Below are 21,307 nucleotides of genomic sequence, written 5' to 3' on the forward strand. Positions count from 1 at the left end.
ATTATCTATACAGTATTCTAACTCGGCCGTTTCTTTGAAATAAATACCTACAGTTGCGCGGTACGTAAACATGCGGTAGGGCTGCCCGCCTCCAGTATGTAATTAAATTACATTTGCCTACTTTGTGTTTCCATCTAGTTTTGTGATTGTAAATATACTTTTTTTATATAAACAAATAAAATACTTTGTGAATTGCATAGGACATGTTCAATAAAAATGCGTGTTGTTTTTTGATTGGTAGATTTAATTAAAAAACCATGTTTATGATTGAATAACAAATCGGTCTTATAATTTGAGACCGAAAAATATTTGCGCCTCGACTGAGACGTAGGAAATTAAACGAACGTTACGAATGATTAAATTTTAAAGTTTAAAAAATCCGCATCCCTATAAAGCTTTTAATCAAAAATTGTTTTGGGGAACATGGGCAAGATAGAGAAAAAGGAATAAATATCTTTTACTTGGTTATAGACACCTGCAGCTACTTTACAATTTATATATTTGGTTTTAAATGAAGTTCGGAACATTTTCTTCATTTTTTGTATATATTCCACAAAATAATCGCTGGGTAAAATCAAAAAAGTTTGCGAATTAATCTTATTGTAGTCCCGGTACCTTAAATACCGACATTCTGAGCTGAAATTGTGGCTTCTTTGATCGGGTTTCACATACAACGAAAAAATCGCGTGGTTATTGTTAGAAAAACAAAACACCGCCCGTTCGTCACTGCGGCACAGTCGCGACTGTCTGCGTGTCGAGCGCCTGCCGACATCGAGGTGCGTAGGTATAGCTCGCGTTTCGCCCCTTTGTATGAAGTTGGAATACTGTATACATACCATTACCGTGGTTTGACGCTCTTACATTGTGTTATGAACAATTACGCTTTACTCACCAAGCGTCCATTATCCTCAACAACAGTCCTGTTTTAGCTACATTATAGTATACACCACAAAGTGTGACTCGTGTCGTATGTATGTTGTGGTACTTCAAAATGTTAGTTAGATCATTTTCTTCTCAAACATCGCAATTTGCATTCGCTTGTGAGATCACTTTAGTGGATTTCAGTGCGGTTCTCATTTCACAAGGTTTAGGTGAAATAAGAACCGTATATTTTAATATATTAGGAGCTAACTAGGGCTTGAGCCCGTATTTGGTGTAACTCCAGAATTTTATAAGACAGGATCGTTTGTAATTGCTCTGGAGCTGTCGTGAACATAGCCGTAGACCATAGTTAGTAAGGGCATGCTAAGGTGGCCTTATCGCTAATTGGGCCTTTGGAGGAACATCTTAGAAGTACTTAAATGAAAATGAAATAGGTACCTAAATAGTCATATTTGGATAAAGAATTGCAATAAACAAATAATATCATATTTTATGGTCCTAATAGATACCAGGATAAATGCAAAAGTTCCATTTTGCATTTACCGCCCGATCTGCATGAGAAAAAACCAAGCAAATAGGATAAAAGCGACTACAATATAAACACCACAAAGAGAAAATAGACTCATACCTACATCTCAGCAAATGATTGCGGATAACCGTTACATCCCGAGTTAGCATTCGCCTTATTAAGCGCAACTTGAACTTCGAAAGGACCCTGGGAAGTGGAACAGAATACTGAATTAATGCCTTTGAATGCGTTAGCCATAGAATTGTTTTGATTGAGTAATGTTTATTATTATGTTTTGATATTTATTCATGAATTATGAGAATTATATGTGTAGTGGAATAACCTCGGGGTACCATACTAAATAGATTTTAATGAAATAGAAATAATTATCGTAGCCTCCGTATGGCAACCCTTTACAGTAGGTACCTATTTGGAATGTTAATTTTCAATGTCTGATTTACAATATAAAATTAAAGTTTAGAAGTTACTTAAATAGAAAACAAATACAAAAAATTCCTGTTGTTGATATCTTCTTAGTTCCACCGTTCCCTGCAGTAATTTATCAGATTCTGTTTATAACAATGTAAGTATAACTAATTTCTATAACCGGTATAGGAAAAATCAATAGCAAGCATAAATTATCTAAACCATACTTAATATACTTATAATAATAATTATCAATAAATGCGAAAGTGTGTCTGTCTGTCTAACTAACTTTTCACGGCCCATCCATTTAAGCGATTTCACCATAAACAAAAATATTTCAGTTAGGTATCATTTTACGAGTACTGTAGACCAGTGTAATTAAATATCCACTATTTATTTTAGGTGCCTGATTTTTGTTGTATATATCTATTATCTACCTAGAAACTTGAGATTTAGCATGTACCTAGGTTCCCACTCAAAAAGAATTTTCCGAAATTCCATCAGGGACAAGCCAGGCCGGGCGGTTAGCTACGATGCTCAAATAAGCACATAGTTTTAAGTAGAGAGTCCATACTTGTCTGTGGGAATAAAATAGGAATTACAGCTGGCACTAGCTGGCAGAGCGGCACCGTATCGCGCCGTGTCGTCTGGCGATACGATCGCCTTGTTTATAGAGGGTCTAACGAGGCATGCCGTGTCCTTCGAGGATACAGGCAAAGATAACCAGCGGTGCTATTGTGATTCAGCTATCGGGATCGATTTCTATAAATAGAGAATTTAATTCACAGAAAACTGTTATTAGTCACCGCTTCACTATGATCATTAGGTACCTACTATATTGAAAATCCATCGCATGTTTCAGTGAAGAAATATGCAGATATCTCCGGAGAAGACATACTCATCCCTAATTTCTAGGGGATCAATACTAACTGAGGGTGCTTTGGTTTTAGATTTCCTCTGTATTTCCACTATAATAAACAGTAATTTTATTATTATTAAAAGACTAGATAGTGGTTCCACTTAACTTTAAGGATACCATTAGGTTTACAAAACCTATAAGTAGGTTTCAGGGGGGCATCAGTAACTTGTGTCCCAATTTCAAATACTGTGAATGAAGCGAAATATTCTTAAGAGGAAAACCTATGCGAATGACATTGACGATTTCCCCTTCAAACTAGCAATTTTGACATGTCATGACCCTCTATTGACAATTAATCAAGCAGACATTTCAATCTGCGAAATTTACGCGGACTTTTAGTATTTTGACGTAGGAGGGTAAAAGATCCAGTAAATGAACGAATAAGGACTACCCTGACTTTGACCTAAAATTAAGATTTATGAGAATCGTTCTATATATAATTTTTATATTTTTTTTTATCTGTGTCTATACACAGTAGGTATACACTCTTAAATTATTTAAATATCAAAAACGCAAAAAAATGCGTGGTATTAATTATTATAAATTATTTTATTTAACAAAAGGATAAATTGCCAGTAAATGAACTGGGAATTTCAGTGAATGAACGAACTCTATCTAGTGCATAAACTCTCGATTCCTATTAATAAATTCTTAAGTATATTTTCGGCTTGGAATTTTAAAAAAAATGTCAGATTTTCAGTTTTTGACTTATTGTATATTTTTTTCTACATTTTGCGCGATAAATCAAAAACTATTTTACATAATAATAATAAATAAAACCTGTTTTAGAATGTATAATACAGCCCTTTCATATGATATTATCCCCTTTGGTATAGTTATCTTAGTTTGAAAGTCACCTAAATTTTCTGGAAAACAGTCCAAATGACTACAGAGAAAATGAAACTTAACGCCCTTGTTGCATCCAAGTCGCTGGAAGTGCAACATCAGCTACTGAATGTGTTAAGAGTAGAATGGTAGATTAGAGGTACTGGGTTGGGGCTGAGGTACAGATTTATCACCAGAAGTCAGAATCGTTCAAATTGCAGACTGCAAGTTACAATAGAGCCGCTTGGAACAATTTTTTTTGCTGTTTCTTCTGGTAATATTCACAACGCAGAAATAATAATCATCATGGTGTTTAGATGGTTTGCGCCAAATTATAAATTTTTTTTAGTAGTTAACTATTCTTATTTGCTCATAAACGCAACGAGGAAATACAGCTTCCACATATAAAAATTGGAGTCCAGGCCTTGCTGTTAGCTGCTAATGGGTTCTCAAAGTAGCCCGAGTATGCTTGTTTTACTGGGCACAAAAGGAAAGAATGAAAGGAGCTTACCCAGTACATCTTAAAAGATCCGTTATAGATACATGCATCCTGCCATGCCTTACCTATGCCAGCCAAACATGGGTCCAGACAAAGAATATAAAATGAAATAGTGACTTGCTAAAGGGCGATGGCAAGGTGCATAAATTAAGCAAAAAATATTCAAAGTGAGAATTGAAGACATAAGAAAAAAGACAAAGCCTACAGACACCTTGAGACATGCCCTAAAACTGAAATGCAAATGGTCATATTGTATCGATTTTTACAGATGAAAGAAGGACAGGTAGGTAGACCGAAGACGCGTTGGTCTAATGCTATTGTGCAAATCGCGAGAGAAAATTAGCTTGATAGTACCAAAGACAGAGAGAAATGGGGATACCCAAGAGGGATCCATATACAAGAAAGAAGAATACCAGAATAAATATAAAAAAAATTCAAAAGAAAAATAAAACCGACTTCAAAATCACAAACACTAAAAAGTAAAAAATAATTTAAGTTATTGTGGTTTTTGAAGTCGGTTTTATTTTTATTTTGAAAATTTTTTATTTCAAAATTTTTAGTGGCCCCACTGTACTATAATAATATGCCATGCCCAGCTAAAACCCTACTGTTTACTAAGCAATTACACTGATCGCGAGCAATTTGCTCTTATCCATTGAGGAGTTCTGTTCTCCATCTCAGAAGATATTCATCAGAACTTCATCAAATTTATATGGGACCACCTGCAAAGTATACCTAGCTTTTCAAAAAAAAAAAAATATTCCAAATCGGTCCAGGCGTCTTTGAGCAATCGGTGAACATACATTAAAAAAAAATTGAATTTGCTCTTATCCATTGAGGAGTTCTGTTCTCCATCTTCAAAGATATTCATCAGATCTTTACCAAATTTATATGGGACCACTTGCAAAGTATACCCTATCAAACAAAAAAAAAATCCAAATCGGTCCAGGCGTCTTTGAGTAATCGGGGAACATACATAAAAAAAAAGATACCAACGAATTCAGAACCTCTTCCTTTTTTTAAAGTCGGTTAAAAATATACTAAGATTTACTAACATGGTGTTATACCATAGAGTAGCAAACAGAGGCAAAGCTTCTAAGAAGCGAGCAAAATTTATAACTATTTTGGTAGGGCTGGCACTGGAGGATACAATTTAATTAACAATAGTTATTTGTTCAACAAGATGGTAAAGTTTGTTTTTGTTGTGATTGCCTAGTTTAAATATCGATCTTTAAATATCGATCGATAGATCTAAATATCGATTTTGAACGAGATCAGTCAATTTAGAAAGAATTATAAATGGTGCCAACTTTTTTAAATTTTGGTTACAGGTTCCTATTTTGTGATCCCAGGGAGCTCTAAATATCGATTTTGAACAAAATCGGTCAATTAACAAAGAATTTCAAAATGGCGTCAACTTTTTTAAATTTTGGTAACAGTTTCTTATTTTGTGATCCCAGGGAGCTCTAAATATCGATTTTGAACGAAATCGGTCAATTAACAAAGAATTTCAAAATGGCGTTGACTTTTTTAAATTTTGGTTACAGGTTCCTATTTTGTGATCCCAGGGAGCTCTAAATATCGATTTTGAACGAAATCGGTCAATTAACAAAGAATTTCAAAATGGCGTCAACTTTTTTAAATTTTGGTAACAGTTTCTTATTTTGTGATCCCAGGGAGCTCTAAATATCGATTTTGAACGAAATCGGTCAATTAACAAAGAATTTCAAAATGGCGTCGACTTTTTTAAATTTTGGTAACAGTTTCTTATTTTGTGATCGCAGGGAGCTCTAAATATCAATTTTGAACGAAATCGGTCAATTAACAAAGAATTTCAAAATGGCGTCGACTTTTTAAAATTTTGGTAACAGTTTCTTATTTTGTGATCGCAGGGAGCTCTAAATATCGATTTTGAACGAAATCGGTCAATTAACAAAGAATTTCAAAATGGCGTCGACTTTTTAAAATTTTGGTAACAGTTTCTTATTTTGTGATCGCAGGGAGCTCTAAATATCGATTTTGAACGAAATCGGTCAATTAACAAAGAATTTCAAAATGGCGTCGACTTTTTTAAATTTTGGTAACAGTTTCTTATTTTGTGATCGCAGGGAGCTCTAAATATCGATTTTGAACGAAATCGGTCAATTAACAAAGAATTTCAAAATGGCGTCGACTTTTTTAAATTTTGGTAACAGTTTCTTATTTTGTGATCCCAGGGAGCTCTAAATATCGATTTTGAACGAAATCGGTCCATTAACAAAGAATTTCAAAATGGCGTTGACTTTTTTAAATTTTGGTAACAGTTTCTTATTTCGTGATCCCAGGGAGCTCTAAATATCGATTTTGAACGAAATCGGTCAATTTACAAAGAATTTCAAAATGGCGTCGACTTTTTTAAATTTTGGTAACAGTTTCTTATTTCGTGATCCCAGGGAGCTCTAAATATCGATTTTGAACGAAATCGGTCAATTAACAAAGAATTTCAAAATGGCGTCGATTTTTTTAAATTTGGTAACAATATCCTGTTTTGTGATCCTAGGGATCCTCAAATATTGATTTTGAATAAAATCTATGACAGTTCAAGAAAATAGATTTTAAACACTATTTAAATTATTATCATTAACATTAAATTAAATGAAAACACGACGCGCGACGTGTACTGCAGCCCCTGAGCTTGAGCACAGGCCGAGCCGGTATAAACCGATTTCTCTCCGTACGCGACGTAGCGCCTGTGCTCACGCACACACGCGCCTCAAGCTTGTAGTAGTGTACCTATCGTAGCGCGCTTGTATGAAGCTTTGACTCTGTTCGCTACTCATGTGGTTATACAACGCAATACCACACTAACAAACACTCGTACAAACATACAGACAAGTATATACTCACACACACTCACACACACACATGGACGCACGCACACACACTTTTGAACGGTTTGAACGGAACACGGTTTTGAAATTGAAATTGAAAAAAGTGTAAGAATTTGTAAGAAAATATTTAAAAAAGGTATATCAGCCGGTTTTTTATTCCAGCTCTTAATACATGTAAAAACGTCCAATCTGTTCATTTACTTGAGCCTTTACCCTAGTACCTAATTATATCGACCGCCCCATATCAAAACAAAGTAAATGTAATTTTTCCGAAAATCGTTTTATGTCATAAGCCTAACTTTCATAGTATGTCCCGTTGTATTGTAAGGACACCCACATTAAAGTAAAATTAAAAGCTAGTAAGTCGCTTTGACCATTTTAAAACATAGTAAGTCTATGAACTGGCTAGGTTTTTTATAGATTAATGCGCCTTACTAAGTTTTTCAAAGGAATTAGATTAAATAAAATAAATATCACCCATTATCTAAATACCATGTCAAAACAGTAAATACTTAATGATGCATTAAAACTTAAAAGTAAGATAGAAAAAGTCAATGACCTCTACATGTCAACTGTTAAATATGGCTTGCAAGGGAAATACTTTGCATACTTACATAATGTTTTTAGGGTTCCATATCTCAAAAGGAAACACGGGACCCTTATAGGATCACTTTGTTGTCTGTCTTTCTGTCCGTCTGTCCGTCTGTCGTGTCTGTCAAGAAAACCGATAGGGTATTTCCCGTTAACCTAGAATTATGGGCAGGTAGATAGGTCTCAACTCTCATAGCCCAAGTAAAGGAATAAATCCGAGAACAAATTTCGTGATTCTAGATCAACGGGAAGTACTGTATAGGTTTTCTTGACGGACGGACGGACAAATGGACAGACAACAAAGTGATCCTTTAAGAGCTCCGTTTTTCATTTTGAGGTACGGAACCCTAAAAAAGAAAGTGATGCACATCTAATGAATAAATGTGTAGGCCAGTCTTCACACTAAAATATTTAAACCCCTTTAATTTAAAAACTGTCATAGCCTAGTGGTTAGAACGTCCGCCTCCTAATCGAAAGTCGGGGGTTCGATCCTGGAATCACGCACTACTAACTTTTCAGTTATGTGCGTTTTAAGCAATTTAATATTGTACATCAAATCTTTGAAAAGAGCAACCGCCGAGTTTCTTGTTGAAGACTACGGCCTAAACTTCTCTTGAATTTAAACCACTTACTAGGTTTTGATCTGAGAAAGAAATTTGACATTAATTGACAAAATTGAGAGACCTAAGCTTGTATAAGAACACAGAAGTGTCATAATTCGTGTTCACTTTGCCTAACGTCTCTCAGAGAGAGATTTAAACTGTTTCTTATAATCACTAGCCATATTTCAAATGCGAAAGTGTGTTTGTTGGTTTAATATTCAATCACGCTGCAACGGAGCAACCAGTCGACGTGGTTTTTTGCATGGATACATTTAAAGACCTTGAGAGTGACATCTCTCTCCGCATCGTATTCTTTATTGCTGAGGGTTGTGACCTCTTTCCATTATTCCTACATCTAATGGTAGGTTTTCTTGGGATAATAATGCGGTGGGTTCAAAGAGCCTACGGAACTCGACTAGAAAAACGAGATTTTGACTCTTAGTTTTAACGGTTATGAATTAGTTATTATTATCAGTGATAAAATTGATTAGGGCTGCCAGGTAAAATTACATTTATCTCGGAAAATCAAAGAGTTTCCACGAGATTTTTTCCAAGTTTGCGCTACTAAGTACATATATTATGAAGAGGAAAGGTTTGTTTGTTTGTTATCGATAAACTCTGAAACTACTGAACTACTTGCACTAAAGACATAATCATCAACATCAACCGACAGACGTCCACAGTGAACATAGGTCTTTAATAGGGTCTTCCACATGCTACGGGTTTGCGCCGCCTGAATCTTTGCGCTTGCGCTTGACGACAATCATGCTTTAAAGAAAGCAATGATGAGGTCCAAGTTGGAGCACGCTTACCTGGAAGATACCTATTCACTCTTGGCTTGCAGGTATCTATGGTATATATGGCAGGAAACACGGCCGCCGAAATGGCGTTCCAACCTTTAGGCTCTCCCCATCGCCCGCAGCATGAATCTGAGCTTCCTTATGATGGTTATATTATGTACATATAATATCTCATAAGAAATCTCTAACACACAATCCAGCTAAGTAGGTCCAATTTCAAAAAAAGCTAGCTAGCCGACAAATCTAACTCAGTTAGGCAGCCTTCGGGAACCTTCGAGATGTCTCTCGTCCAAAATTCCTCAATGCTTGAAGACCAGTCTTTGAATAGTGCATGATGTCAGTGATGAAAAATGGATCCGAAATATAGGTCTTTTTTTGTACACAGGAAATGCCTGACGCATACCCCTCCGTCATGTGGGGCTTGCACCAAACTTGCACTACTACGAAATCCATTTCGGAACACGGCGCCCGAAACGAGGCGCGCTATCTCCTAAAAAACATAGGTATAATACCTATTTAGAACACTTACTATCTGTCATCATAATCTATGACAACCTCCGAGTATTTACCTGGTAAAACCGTAACTTTCGAATAAATTTTAGTATATAAGCAGGCTTCATTTAGAAATGAAAAAATCCCTATTTTATTTTTCAACGATTATAAACACAACTTTCATTCAAAAATAATAAGCTTAAATTCATTTTAAATAATATTTTGCGACGAAATGACGCGCACAGTCCTTCCGCCATGACAGTCCAGTGGACACTGAATTCCATAGAGCGCCTGCAAGAAAATAAATAGCACAGGAAGTTTTTTGGTTAGTTTTAGATTATTTAAGAAATGAAAAACATTTAGTATAAAACTAACAGTTCAAATTGATTGCTAAACCTAAACATATCATTTTCTGGAGGTTGGCTTCAAAGTATCAAGATGTTAAAGAAAACTTTTACAGAACAAGTTGCGAACAGCAATGTTTTCAACTTGTTTTTTTTTATTATTGGGATAATGTATACTAAATTAAAAAAGGCCCTTATAATCTTCACAAACTGAAGTTTTTAATTGCATGTATTTAATAGATGTTAATGCTTTAGAAAAATAAACAATTTACTTCAAAGTACAGCATTTTTGCGATTTGTCAAATAGCAATTACCTTAACTACGTACCTACTACATAACAAAAAACAGATTACCCCCCTGGCGATGGCAGGCTATGTTTATAGCATTTATAACTACCTTAATCATAAGCATAACATAAGTCTTTCGAAAATAACCATTTTATCAGAATTAGGTCGAAATATTAAATTTTAATATCGCACTTGTCATACAATTTTTAAATCTATCCCGATGGAGCAATCACAATTCCCCTGCTGATATTATAAGAAAATAATAACTCCGTATCTCAAGACAGACGAACTTTAGTCGTAAAAAAAGTAAACCCTGTATCTCGTCGACATTCTGCGCAATTGTGTGAACACGAAAATATACGGTCGTTAATTATCGCTGTAGCTGATGGTCTTTTTTCAACCCATAGCTAATAGACTACAGGTTTGTTGTCTGTTTTTAGTACAATGCTTGCGGTTAAAAATAAAACTTCTTTGTGTACTTGTAATATAGACAGAGGCTTTTTGCTGTACCTACTATATTTACCTATATTTATTTCGTTTTCGAGATATATCAAAGGTTTGGGTTATTGTGCTTCATTATTTTTTGTACCTATACAATAAACTATGGTGAACCAGATGTTAAGCATTTTCAGCTTAGGTATATTGGAAAAGTTTGGAGAACCTGCTAGGATTAATAAGTTTGATTCAAGACTTATAATTTTCTATTGCAAAAGCATTCGCAATAACACAAAGTGACGTTAACTTGGATAAAGTTGGAATTTTTAATATTTCTTATAAAATATTTCTTTCGTAACTTTCCCTACACGTGGAAACACAGTTTTCGAAATATGACAAGTCATTGTGTCGAGAATCATCATAAATGAAACAGAGACAATTGGTGAAAAGCTGGCGTGACGGCGAAATACAATGGACTAAATTGTTGCACAACAAAACTTAGCAAATGCTATCACGATATATGCAGCAATGTCTTATGTCAGTTCATGGACGTATAAATTCTAAAAATTGTACCTACCATTGTTGTAAAATAAAACTCTAATTAGTTAGTTTTTACTTTTACGAGATGATTCAATTTGTTTTGCTTGTATTACTGCAAAATATAGGTACCTATATGTACCTACTAGGTATGTTGTAAAGATTGATATTATGTATAAATATGTAAAAAAGAAGTAGATAGATTATATAAATTATAATATATTCTTAAACTATCTACGATACTTTTTTATATTTTACAAATCGTTTTATAAAAGTCACATTTTATAAAGCGCTAACATAGACCTACAAGTATAATCTTCTACCAAGTTGCTCGTACTTAAATGTTTAGTTTTTAAACGACAATTTACCCATGCCTCTACTTCTGGAAGATGTTGTATCCTCACTTAAAACGATGAGATCTTTTTTTACTTTTTTACAAGCAATATATGCGAGTAACTCATCTTTATTGTTTCATGCATCCTTTTAATCACAGGATCAGGTATGTAATACGACCGAAAAAAATACATTTAAGTAGTTCAATTACTTATTTACTTTATAAATTTATAATATATTTAGTTTTAAAATTATTTATAAAACGACCTTACATTCTTCTATCTGTAAGCTTGGCCAGCAGTTTGATGAATCTAATTTAGAAGTAGAACTTGCTAAGTGTGCATAACATTGGGTTGTATGCGAGTGTTTCTATTAAGTAAAACTATTTCATGAATGGTAATCTCATACAGAAACATTATAATTTAGTCAATATTTGCTAGTCCCCTTTATTGATCCTGCATTTAATTAGGAAGTGACCTTGTACTCGTAGTAAATAGTTGATGGATAGATGATATTGGGATAGTTATGTGATAGCCGTCTTCGTCAATAGCTACGCGAGTTGATGGTAGGCGCGGGTTGGGTTGCGGGCCGGCGTGTGCGCTCTGGGTGTCGTGAGTGACTCGGCCGGAGCGAGGTTCGCTGAGAGAGTGTGATGTTTCAGTGCGGCTATCTCGAGGGACTGCGCTCATCACTCGGTGGCTGGACGCAGAAAGTAAAATCATGGTACTGGGGACGACCTCTAGTAAGTTGCCCGGCCTCCCGCCGACGATCGGCAAACTGTCCTAGCACATGACAACTCTTTCTTTTGCACGATGTTCAAAATTAAAGTTCTTCTATTCAAAATTCTCGCTTCAAACGGAACGATGCTTGGTGTTAGAAACTTTATATTACCTATATGTTTTCACTTTTCTTATTGTTGCACTTCATTTCGGTGTTTATTTTCGGTTTATGTGAAGTTTTGTTTCGTTTCTTTTGATCATTAAACTTCAGAGTAGTAACGCACATTTTAATTTATTCGGTTCTTTCATTCGCCTGTAGAGGTAGGTTTATTGTCTTGAATGGGTAAAGCTAACATGCTGCATGAATAATTTAGTACAAGTTAAATATTATTAGATTGCGGTTGATGAGAATTATTAGTTTTTTTTTAGATGCAAGTATTGTGTACAAAATTCGATAATTCGACGGTATTGGTAGTAAGATTTTATTTTCTTTGATTTTTTTTAAATTTAAAACATAGTGCATGGTGGCAAAAATTTCAATATTTTTAATAACTTCGATTGATTTTTAAATTGTCGCATAAGTACGCTTCGTATTTTTATTTGTATTACTTACCTATGTTTAAGTATAATTTTAATGTTCTGGATTCGCTGCGTAGGTCCACTGATTGGGTTAATAACTTCTCATTAAACGTACATACACTTGTAAAATATACCTTTGTACCACGCCACCGAGTGATCGAAACGCATGTTTCCAAGCCTCCAGCTCACACCTCACTTACAGCTTCTCGATACATTTGACGTATACAGATCACAGACATAGTAACTGAGAGGCACAAGGATGTACCCACAAGTGAGTTCTGATTATGCCAAATGGTGTTAACGTGCTATTAAGGCTGTTGTCGCGAATGATCCCCCTTTGCCGCCCAGCTACACTTGTCCTCAATTAGCGCACTCAATAGAGGCTGATCCTTTGCTGTTGTTAGCGTAGACTGTATACAATATTAGTGTGGATGTGGTATGTAGAACTAAGAGTACATAATACCTATATCCTTCATCAGTACGTAAATCTCAAAGGATTGTTTGACTAACATAATTTATAGAATATTATATTTAGAATTCTTATTTATAGAATAGACTTGAAGTTTTGCCATAAGAATAAGATACAGTTAACGAGGATCGAATCAAAATTATTTTTCAATCGGTTGTCAGTTTGAGAACGTTTTAAGTACAGTAATATCGACAGGACATGGCCCACAAGTTATCGCGTAGCTTCGACATGAAAGAAGAAGGTGGTGCATTACTTGAGGACCGAGGTGGCATCCGCAGGCACCAGTCCATGCAGCGACTGCAACATGGCGAAGCGCAGACGGACGAAGGCAGAGCGGCGAGGGTCGTGCCCGATCACCATGGCAACCTGCAAATTACGGTGAAGAAGACCAAGCCTATCCTTGGCATCGCGATCGAAGGTGGCGCCAATACTAAACACCCCCTACCAAGAATTATAAACATTCACGTAAGTTTTACGCTTAGTTCATTGAAGTGTGACAGAAAGCTTTAGCAGTTAATTTATTAAGTTTCACTGATAAAACACAAATTGAAAGTAGTAGTACTAGTACTTACCTACTGTAATAGCTAAATCGATGAATGAAAACTCTTACTAACTATATTCAAACTATAAACTATTATACATACAAATTTTCCGTCGGTACAGGCTATGTTTTTAAGTATACCAAGTTTAGTGATTTGGATAGCTCCCGCACAGCCTCCGCGCTAAGCCGGTGCGGAATAGCGCCCCCCCCCCCCCCCCCTCTACCCGACTACCATCTCGACCTATACTGTCGCGTACTATACATGTATTTGTATTACTTAGAGTTATTAAATAATATAAAAAATATTAAAACCACTTATTTAAACCATCGACTACTACCGTGACGCAGACTTACTAATGCATCTAATAAGTAATAACATAAGCTTACAAATATATGATTTTCTTAATTTCCAGGAGCATGGGTCAGCGTTTGAAGCAGGAGGGTTGGAAGTAGGCCAACTGATACTGGCGGTGGATGGACATCGAGTAGAAGGGATGCAACACCAAGAAGTCGCCCGGCTTATAGCAGAGTCTTTCGCGCAAAGGGATAAACCGGTAAATATAGTGAACCTACATATCTATGAGTGAACCTGTCGAAAGTCGAGATTGCTCAAAAATATAATCAGGCTATAGGATAGAAAAGTTTTTATTCAAATAAAAAACTTAGTGTTTTCGTTTTGAATCGTCAAGAAAATCACCCATTAGTCCGGAATTCCATAATTTAATTTTTAGGGTTCAGTACCCTAGTTGTTACATCATGCAAAAATGTATGCACGCGGCCATGCCTTATTATTTTTTTTACAATATTTTTGCAGTTTAAAAATTGACTAATTAGGTAAATCACGGATAGCATTACATAAGCGCGCTTTTAGGTAACAATCTACATAATATTTTGTAAATAATGTAAATTTTTTAACTCAGTGATAAGAGAATGTCAATATTAAAAAATATTTTTTATTACATTACAGGAAATAGAGTTTTTAGTCGTCGAAGCAAAGAAGTCCAACCTGGAACCAAAGCCAACGGCGCTTATTTTTTTGGAGGCCTAACATCTACTTTCCCTCCCCGCCAGCGATCCTCCGGTCGCGCTGGGCAGCGCGATGTCGGAGGTCGACCTCACCGCGCACACCACGGAATAGCCAACTCCAACCTGCGCTGCCACATGCTCTTTTGAACGTCCAGTCGGCGCTGGTCGCTCGTCGCCGACCGCGACACCGAGCTGACGTTATCCAGCTCTGTGCGACAGCGGTCGCGCGACTAGCGAAGCAGTCCGTCCGAAGACGTTCGCTCTACAGAGGTATTACGTCAACCAAATAGATGATGAACTTTAACAAATTCAACTATTCCTGTCCTGACGTTGCAACGGACTGAAATGAGAAAAAACGCAGGTATCCTTAAGTAGGTTATACGGAATTAATGGCACAAGGGAGGCATTATAATATGAAAATCTTGTAAAATAATAAATAGCGCAGAAACTTAAAGTAAACCCGAGTACACTGCCCAAGAAAATTCACGGTTCTTGTAATAAAACGTCCCACTTTATGCCACCGGGATTTTACGGGTAGTATCAAAATTTTTGACATTCTTTTCTAGAAAGTAGAATTACCAATTTTACCGGTAGTCTGTGACTGAATTTTATAAGAGATCTCCTAACTTTTAAAGATTGTAATTTGTTACATTTAAATACTAAAAATAAATCACATTCGAATAAGTCACAAGAAAAAAATTTACAAATAAGCACATTTGATACAATTCTGCAAACTAAATAGAACAAAATTATAATAGAAGAAATCGACATAGATAGTTGTGCTAATTTGAAATAGATTGGCATTGGTGCTATGAACACTGACAGTTCCACAACACATCGGGTCTCGAATCGTGTAACCATACCTAGTAGTTTCGGTAGAGTTCGTCTAGAGCTTACAACTGGCGCATACATGCATTCCATGTGATATTTTCATGTCACTTGCGTCATCCATGTGCCATCAACGTTGCAATTCAGCCTCGACTCTGGGGCAAATCATTCAGTTCAGCCTGGGGGGAAGCAGTAGGTTCAGCCTCGCGGTAAGCATTCGGTTCATCTCATCACAGGTCGTTGTGCCGACGGTAGTCACTAGAGGAAGCCCTAGGGGCATCATCCTTGTCATCAGTAGAGCAGAGCTTGCAGCACGCGGCGCACTCCTAAGCAAGCTGTACTTAACACTTTGACATAAATTTATTTACATAATTCTTCATAATTTCAATAAAATATAACGTTTTAAAAGCGTATGGTAATTATTTTCAACAGCAATCTATTAAGAATTTTCGATCAATTTAAAGAATTTTAATGAAACACTCAAAATAGGTTGATTAACAGTTTTGGTTCGGTTCAGTTTGCTTAGAGAAATGTACGTTAAGTGCGTCAAACATGTCATTCCATTGGTAGTTAAACGGTGAGTTAAGGAAATTTATGGCGGAGAGGGATTTTAGCCCACTCGTTCATATACCGGATAGGTATGTAGATTTAAGTGAATGTGTGCATTATAATCAGTTTTATGTTAGATGTTAGTTACAAATTAAATTGGCTTTTATATTATAGTAGATCGTCACAAATAAAAACACAGTTCAAAAAGTGATATTTAGATGCTTTGTCTTCATACTAAAAAAATTATAAATCGGCAGAAAATTCCCAGTCCGTATATTAGGTACCTACTATATTCATTATAGTTTCACTCTTTGAAGAATGAATTGGCTAGTTTCTGTTGATCAAAAGGTTAGTTACACATCCAAAAGTCTTTTAAGTTCATTTATAGATATTTTTTTTTGGAATCCAGTAGAGATCTATTCAACTCTATAACAAGCTTTATTGAAAAACTGTCAGTAAGGATAGCTTTGCTCTTAGTGGATGAGTTATTTTTACTAACTGTAAAGTGCAAATTATACCTTACAGACTTGTCCCTGTAAAACACAGTTTTTAATTTAATCTACGAACTATATTCTTACTCGTATTATGGTTGATGATAATTTCTCTTTCTCTTTCTCAAACTGCGGAAGTTCTTCGGTTTTTGGAATCATCCTGTACCGATTCCTCAACAATTTGTTTGAAAAATTCCTCTTCTACTTCTTCATTATTTACGAGGAAATTTTATAGGAAGTAATAGGCACTTTAAAGCTTTTTCTTTTTTCAACTATACGATTTCACATATACTTCTCTGAATAAAAGAGGTTTTACATATGATTTTCTTCGATCAGCTTCTTTAGTCATTTTTCCCTCCTTTTACATATCCTCAGCCTCATCCTTATCATAAATCTTCTATCCTAACCGCATCCTCTTAAACTACTTAGTGTTTAAGTACTAACATAGTTTTTAAGTTTTTTTGTTACTTATATGGATTTTTGTTGTCCGGTTAATAAATAAATTATTATTATATTATTATTAAACTATTAGTATCTTTCCTCTTGCTCATCCTCTTCCACATAATCAGTTCCTCATCAATCTTAATTTTTATTCATGGTCTCGTTCATAGGTACCTCCTATATATATGGATTGGAAATATTCTAATATAAATATTTACTTGGATGTTAAACGTGATTTCAAATATATTATTATTATTATCAACATATAGATATCAAAGTGTTTTAATGCTGAAGCTTTTAAATCTGTACAGCGGCTGTGTAGATATACTGTTAACTGATACATTCACAAATTAACACCTTATCTTGTAATATATTATTGTAACCGAAACTTTTAAAACTAGTTTTATCTTAAATGCATTTAAAATATTGTAAATATTAATATGTAATCGTAAGTTTGTAAATATATTTGAATGTATTGTAAAAAGATATTATCTATATTTCATGAAGTTAGTGCCAAAACGTACAGTCCCTCAAGTATTTTACAGTGAAGGTATTATAGGTAAATTAACGATTCTATGCACCATTTGTATACTTCTATTTTAATTACATCAACCTATAATATAGGAATGTTGTAGACAAAATCCTCTATCTCTGGTTTATATACAGGGTTTAATTAGAATGCTAGCGAAAACTTAGCGCTACTCTTATAACACCTAAATAAAATCCAATACCAATAACTATTTGTCTGTACTTGTAATTTTAGTGATTTAGTTTTTTTAAACCCGCAATGTATAGCGTCCAAAACTTGGACCCCGAGTTATGCATCCTGCGGCATTCGTTGACCTCTAGCGCCAGTTAGATGTTTTATTTGCAATACATTGCGAAAATTTAACATACTGGATTTTTTATTTATTTTTTCGGTACCTTATCAGTAAACATCAGTACAATTACCTGTCTTCATTTTTGCTAGTGTTTTAATAACACCCATATATTGAGAAAGCGGAATTCTTAATACTTTTGCACATATCATTTTATAAAATTAAAATATGGTTTTCTTCAAAATTAATTTGTCTCTCTTGTAATTTAATAGTTATTTAGGTACCTATAGTCCTCATTCTAAGTTATTATAATTTAGAACCAAAATTTATAATACCTAATATCTATCTGAAGTTACTCTATCATTCATTTGCCAAAAATTGTATGATCTTTTATGACAAATCATAACAATCTTCCGAATAACTTATCGACGTGTTATAGATAGATTGATTATATCATTACTTGCTGATGCCCGCGACTTCATCCGCGATTTAGATTTTTAAAAATCATATGAGAACTTTTTGATTTTCCGCGATTACTATCATTATAAGTAGGTATATATGTATTAACTTTTGTGGATTTTAATTTTTTTTACTATCTACGGGTTTTTTTTTCAAAATTAAAAGGAGTTTCTATCAGCTATCTGCTAGTAAAGGCCCGTGAAAATTGATCCCGCCATTTCGGAGATAAACCGGAATAAATAGACAAAACTTTTAAAAATTGTTTATGTAAGGTACCTGTTAGACCACACCTACCGATACTTTCATATACATTCAGTAAACTGCTGTTTTTGATATTACAAAATGACTTTTCAGTTTTATTTATTTGTCTATATTGCGGCTCATAATAACTATCAGCCGCAATATAGTCAAATTAATTATCATTCATTTGTACAAAGTTAAAACAAATTATTATAAAGACAAAGGTTCGTTAATTTATCTGTAAAATGCCTACAACAGTTTTCTACGTTAATCTTACATATTATATACGCTTATATTATGTATAATTGGAATTCACACAATTCAGATTAGGGTTTTCAGAATTCAATACATAGTCCTCTACAAGTATTTCAATATCGTCTGGTCTACATCTTTTTTTTTGTTAAATTTTCATGAATAATATTATAATATGTAAAGCTAAGTATATTTCTGTCTCGTTATAATTTTAAACAACATAGAATGAAATAATTTGTACCAAGTTATAATCGATTACAGTTATGGTATCACCATAATATCTGGATATAGATCAATATTATGCAATGTTATCTATTGATTGGACTAAAATAGAAATTGCTGCCTTTTACAGTAATAAAGTGATCTCTATAATTATTATTTTGTATAACCAACTCTAGTATGTACCTCTAGACGGTTTATTCCGAACAAAAAAAAATCGTGGGCTGCAACTCGCTTTTGCTTCAACCCTTGATCACCTAATTTCAACAGCCTCATAGATGATTTTTGTTCAGAATCGAAATATCTAGTTCGTACTAAGCACATAAAAATCTATGGATATATCTAAGTAGGTATCTGGTACCTGATACCTATTACTAACTCTCGAGGGTACCTATCTATAACTACTACTGTTTTTTATTAAGATTTTGTTTCTATAGTAGAGCAATAAAGTGGCTATAACGGTTTTATGTCTGTTTTTTAATGTAAACTAAGTTTATTTCATCAGAAATATTTATTACGTCATACTCTTGATAGCACACGCAAGATTCTACTTATGATAAATAATTTAATCGATTGTAATGTTTTTTTATATATAAGTACTTACTCCTAACATAATTAACTATAAAACTGCAATACTAGTACCAAGACATCTTTGTGGTAGCTTAAAATGTGAAATTTTCTAGGAGTTGCGTTTTATACGTAATGTGATATTCCTAAAATGTTCTCAGTATGCCGTCCATTTTATTTTGTTTTGTTCTTGTCCTTTTTGCGCGGCGGTGTGATGTTTAACTAGTTTCATAATCATGTCGGTACAATCAGAATAAAATAGACAGGATGTAATTAGAACGCTAGGGAAAACTTAGTGCTTTTATTATACTATCTAAACACAAACCAATACAGAAATTTGTCTTATACCTCGCAGTTTTAGTGATTTACTATTTTTTAAACCCGCAATGTATAGCGTAAAACTCTTGGTCAATGCCCCGCCTTATATGACGTAGCATTGACCCCGTGGCATCTATCTACGCAACGTTCGTTGATCTCTAGTGTCATTCAGATGTTTTGCTTGCAATATACTGCGAACTTTTTAAAATACAGCATTTTTATTCAATTTTTCGCGTTTTTTTATGGTATCTTTATTTTACGGCACTGATAACAGTAATCATCAGTGCCATCACCTGTCTTCAATTTTGCTAACGTTCTAGTAACATCCTGTACACTAATCTCATGTTTTTCTCTAAACAAAAGTATAGTAAGTACCTACCAATTAAATAAGTTATCAAATATTGGATATAAAGAAGCAGGCATTACTTTGCGCAAGTCCATAATGTAATTTTGGGTGGTCTTTTGCATTGTAGGGCACTAATATTTTTAATTTTTAATGTAAGGCTCACGACACATTGCGACAGAGTTAAAGCGAAAAATCGCGTTTTTTCTATATTATCAAGCAAACTGAAAAGATGCTCAAAATATGTGCGCGTCCAGGCGTCAGTTTGTTATGTTTTGTTCTTACAAGTAACAGTACACTACGTAGAGGAGCTAAAGTACAAATTAGATTGAGTACTTGGTAAAATTTTAGAAAAGACGCATCTGGTAGAAAGTGTCTTTGACGACTTCTCATTGATGGTTGCACACACAATATTTGAAATTCTCTCACATAATAATCAAGAAACTCAACATCACACTGTTGGGTATACGCACACATCGCAATGTTTTAACTCTCCCACAATGTCCCTTGAGCCTAATATGTTAATTTTAAAGCCTTTTTATAAATTTAAAAAGGAAAAGAAATACTTAACTACACTAAGTTTAGTTCAGAGAAGTGCTATTCGATTCAGCACCAATGTACCTACCATTATGTGCACTTATTGTTATTTGGTACAATTCACAATAATTTAAATCCTATCTATATCATACTCATACTTCGTGCTGATATTACGTTGTAACATCTATGTTGTAGTCTATTGTTAAGTTTGCAGTTGACAACAAAATATATTGTTATCTAGATAACGTATTTTTTTTGTCTTTCTCATTTCTTTCCAATTATTCTCAGGTAAACTATCTTTTTTCAAAACTAAAACTAGAAGTTAAAGAAGTTGCCGGGAGCGTTTGGAATTTTATCATTTCTAAATCTCTGGTCTGGTCTGGTGGCTTCGGCCGTGGCTAGTTACCACCTTACCGGTAAAGCCGTGCCGCCAAGCGATTTAGCGTTCCGGTACGATGCCTTGTAGAAACCAAAGGGATATGTGTTAAATAAACAGGTTAGGCCGCTTCAATTTTGGACTGCATCATCACTTACCACCAGGTGAAATTGCAGTCAAGGGCT

At 34.6% G+C, this 21,307-nt stretch overlaps 1 protein-coding gene across 10 annotated transcripts in view; it reads left to right on the top strand.

Annotated features, from left to right (window-relative positions):
- LOC123880914 (whirlin) overlaps positions 1-16,453 on the top strand; it is a 122,361-nt gene extending 105,908 nt beyond the window's left edge. For 3 of the 10 annotated variants that reach the window (XM_045929323.1, XM_045929356.1, XM_045929331.1), the window contains 5 exons: positions 11,511-11,516; positions 12,012-12,092; positions 13,313-13,582; positions 14,072-14,212; positions 14,626-16,453. In XM_045929323.1, coding sequence (XP_045785279.1) covers positions 11,511-11,516; positions 12,012-12,092; positions 13,313-13,582; positions 14,072-14,212; positions 14,626-14,706 — 579 coding nt within the window. In that variant the 3' untranslated portion in view covers positions 14,707-16,453. Of the gene's footprint in view, positions 1-11,510; positions 11,517-12,011; positions 12,093-13,312; positions 13,583-14,071; positions 14,213-14,625 lie in introns of those variants that run through there. The other 7 variants (XM_045929337.1, XM_045929366.1, XM_045929384.1 and 4 more) reach the window with 7 other exon arrangements.
- The last annotated feature ends 4,854 nt before the right edge of the window (positions 16,454-21,307 follow it).

The sequence above is a fragment of the Maniola jurtina genome, chromosome 1 (assembly GCF_905333055.1).
Source record: "Maniola jurtina chromosome 1, ilManJurt1.1, whole genome shotgun sequence".
NCBI classification, from domain to species: domain Eukaryota; kingdom Metazoa; phylum Arthropoda; class Insecta; order Lepidoptera; family Nymphalidae; genus Maniola; species Maniola jurtina.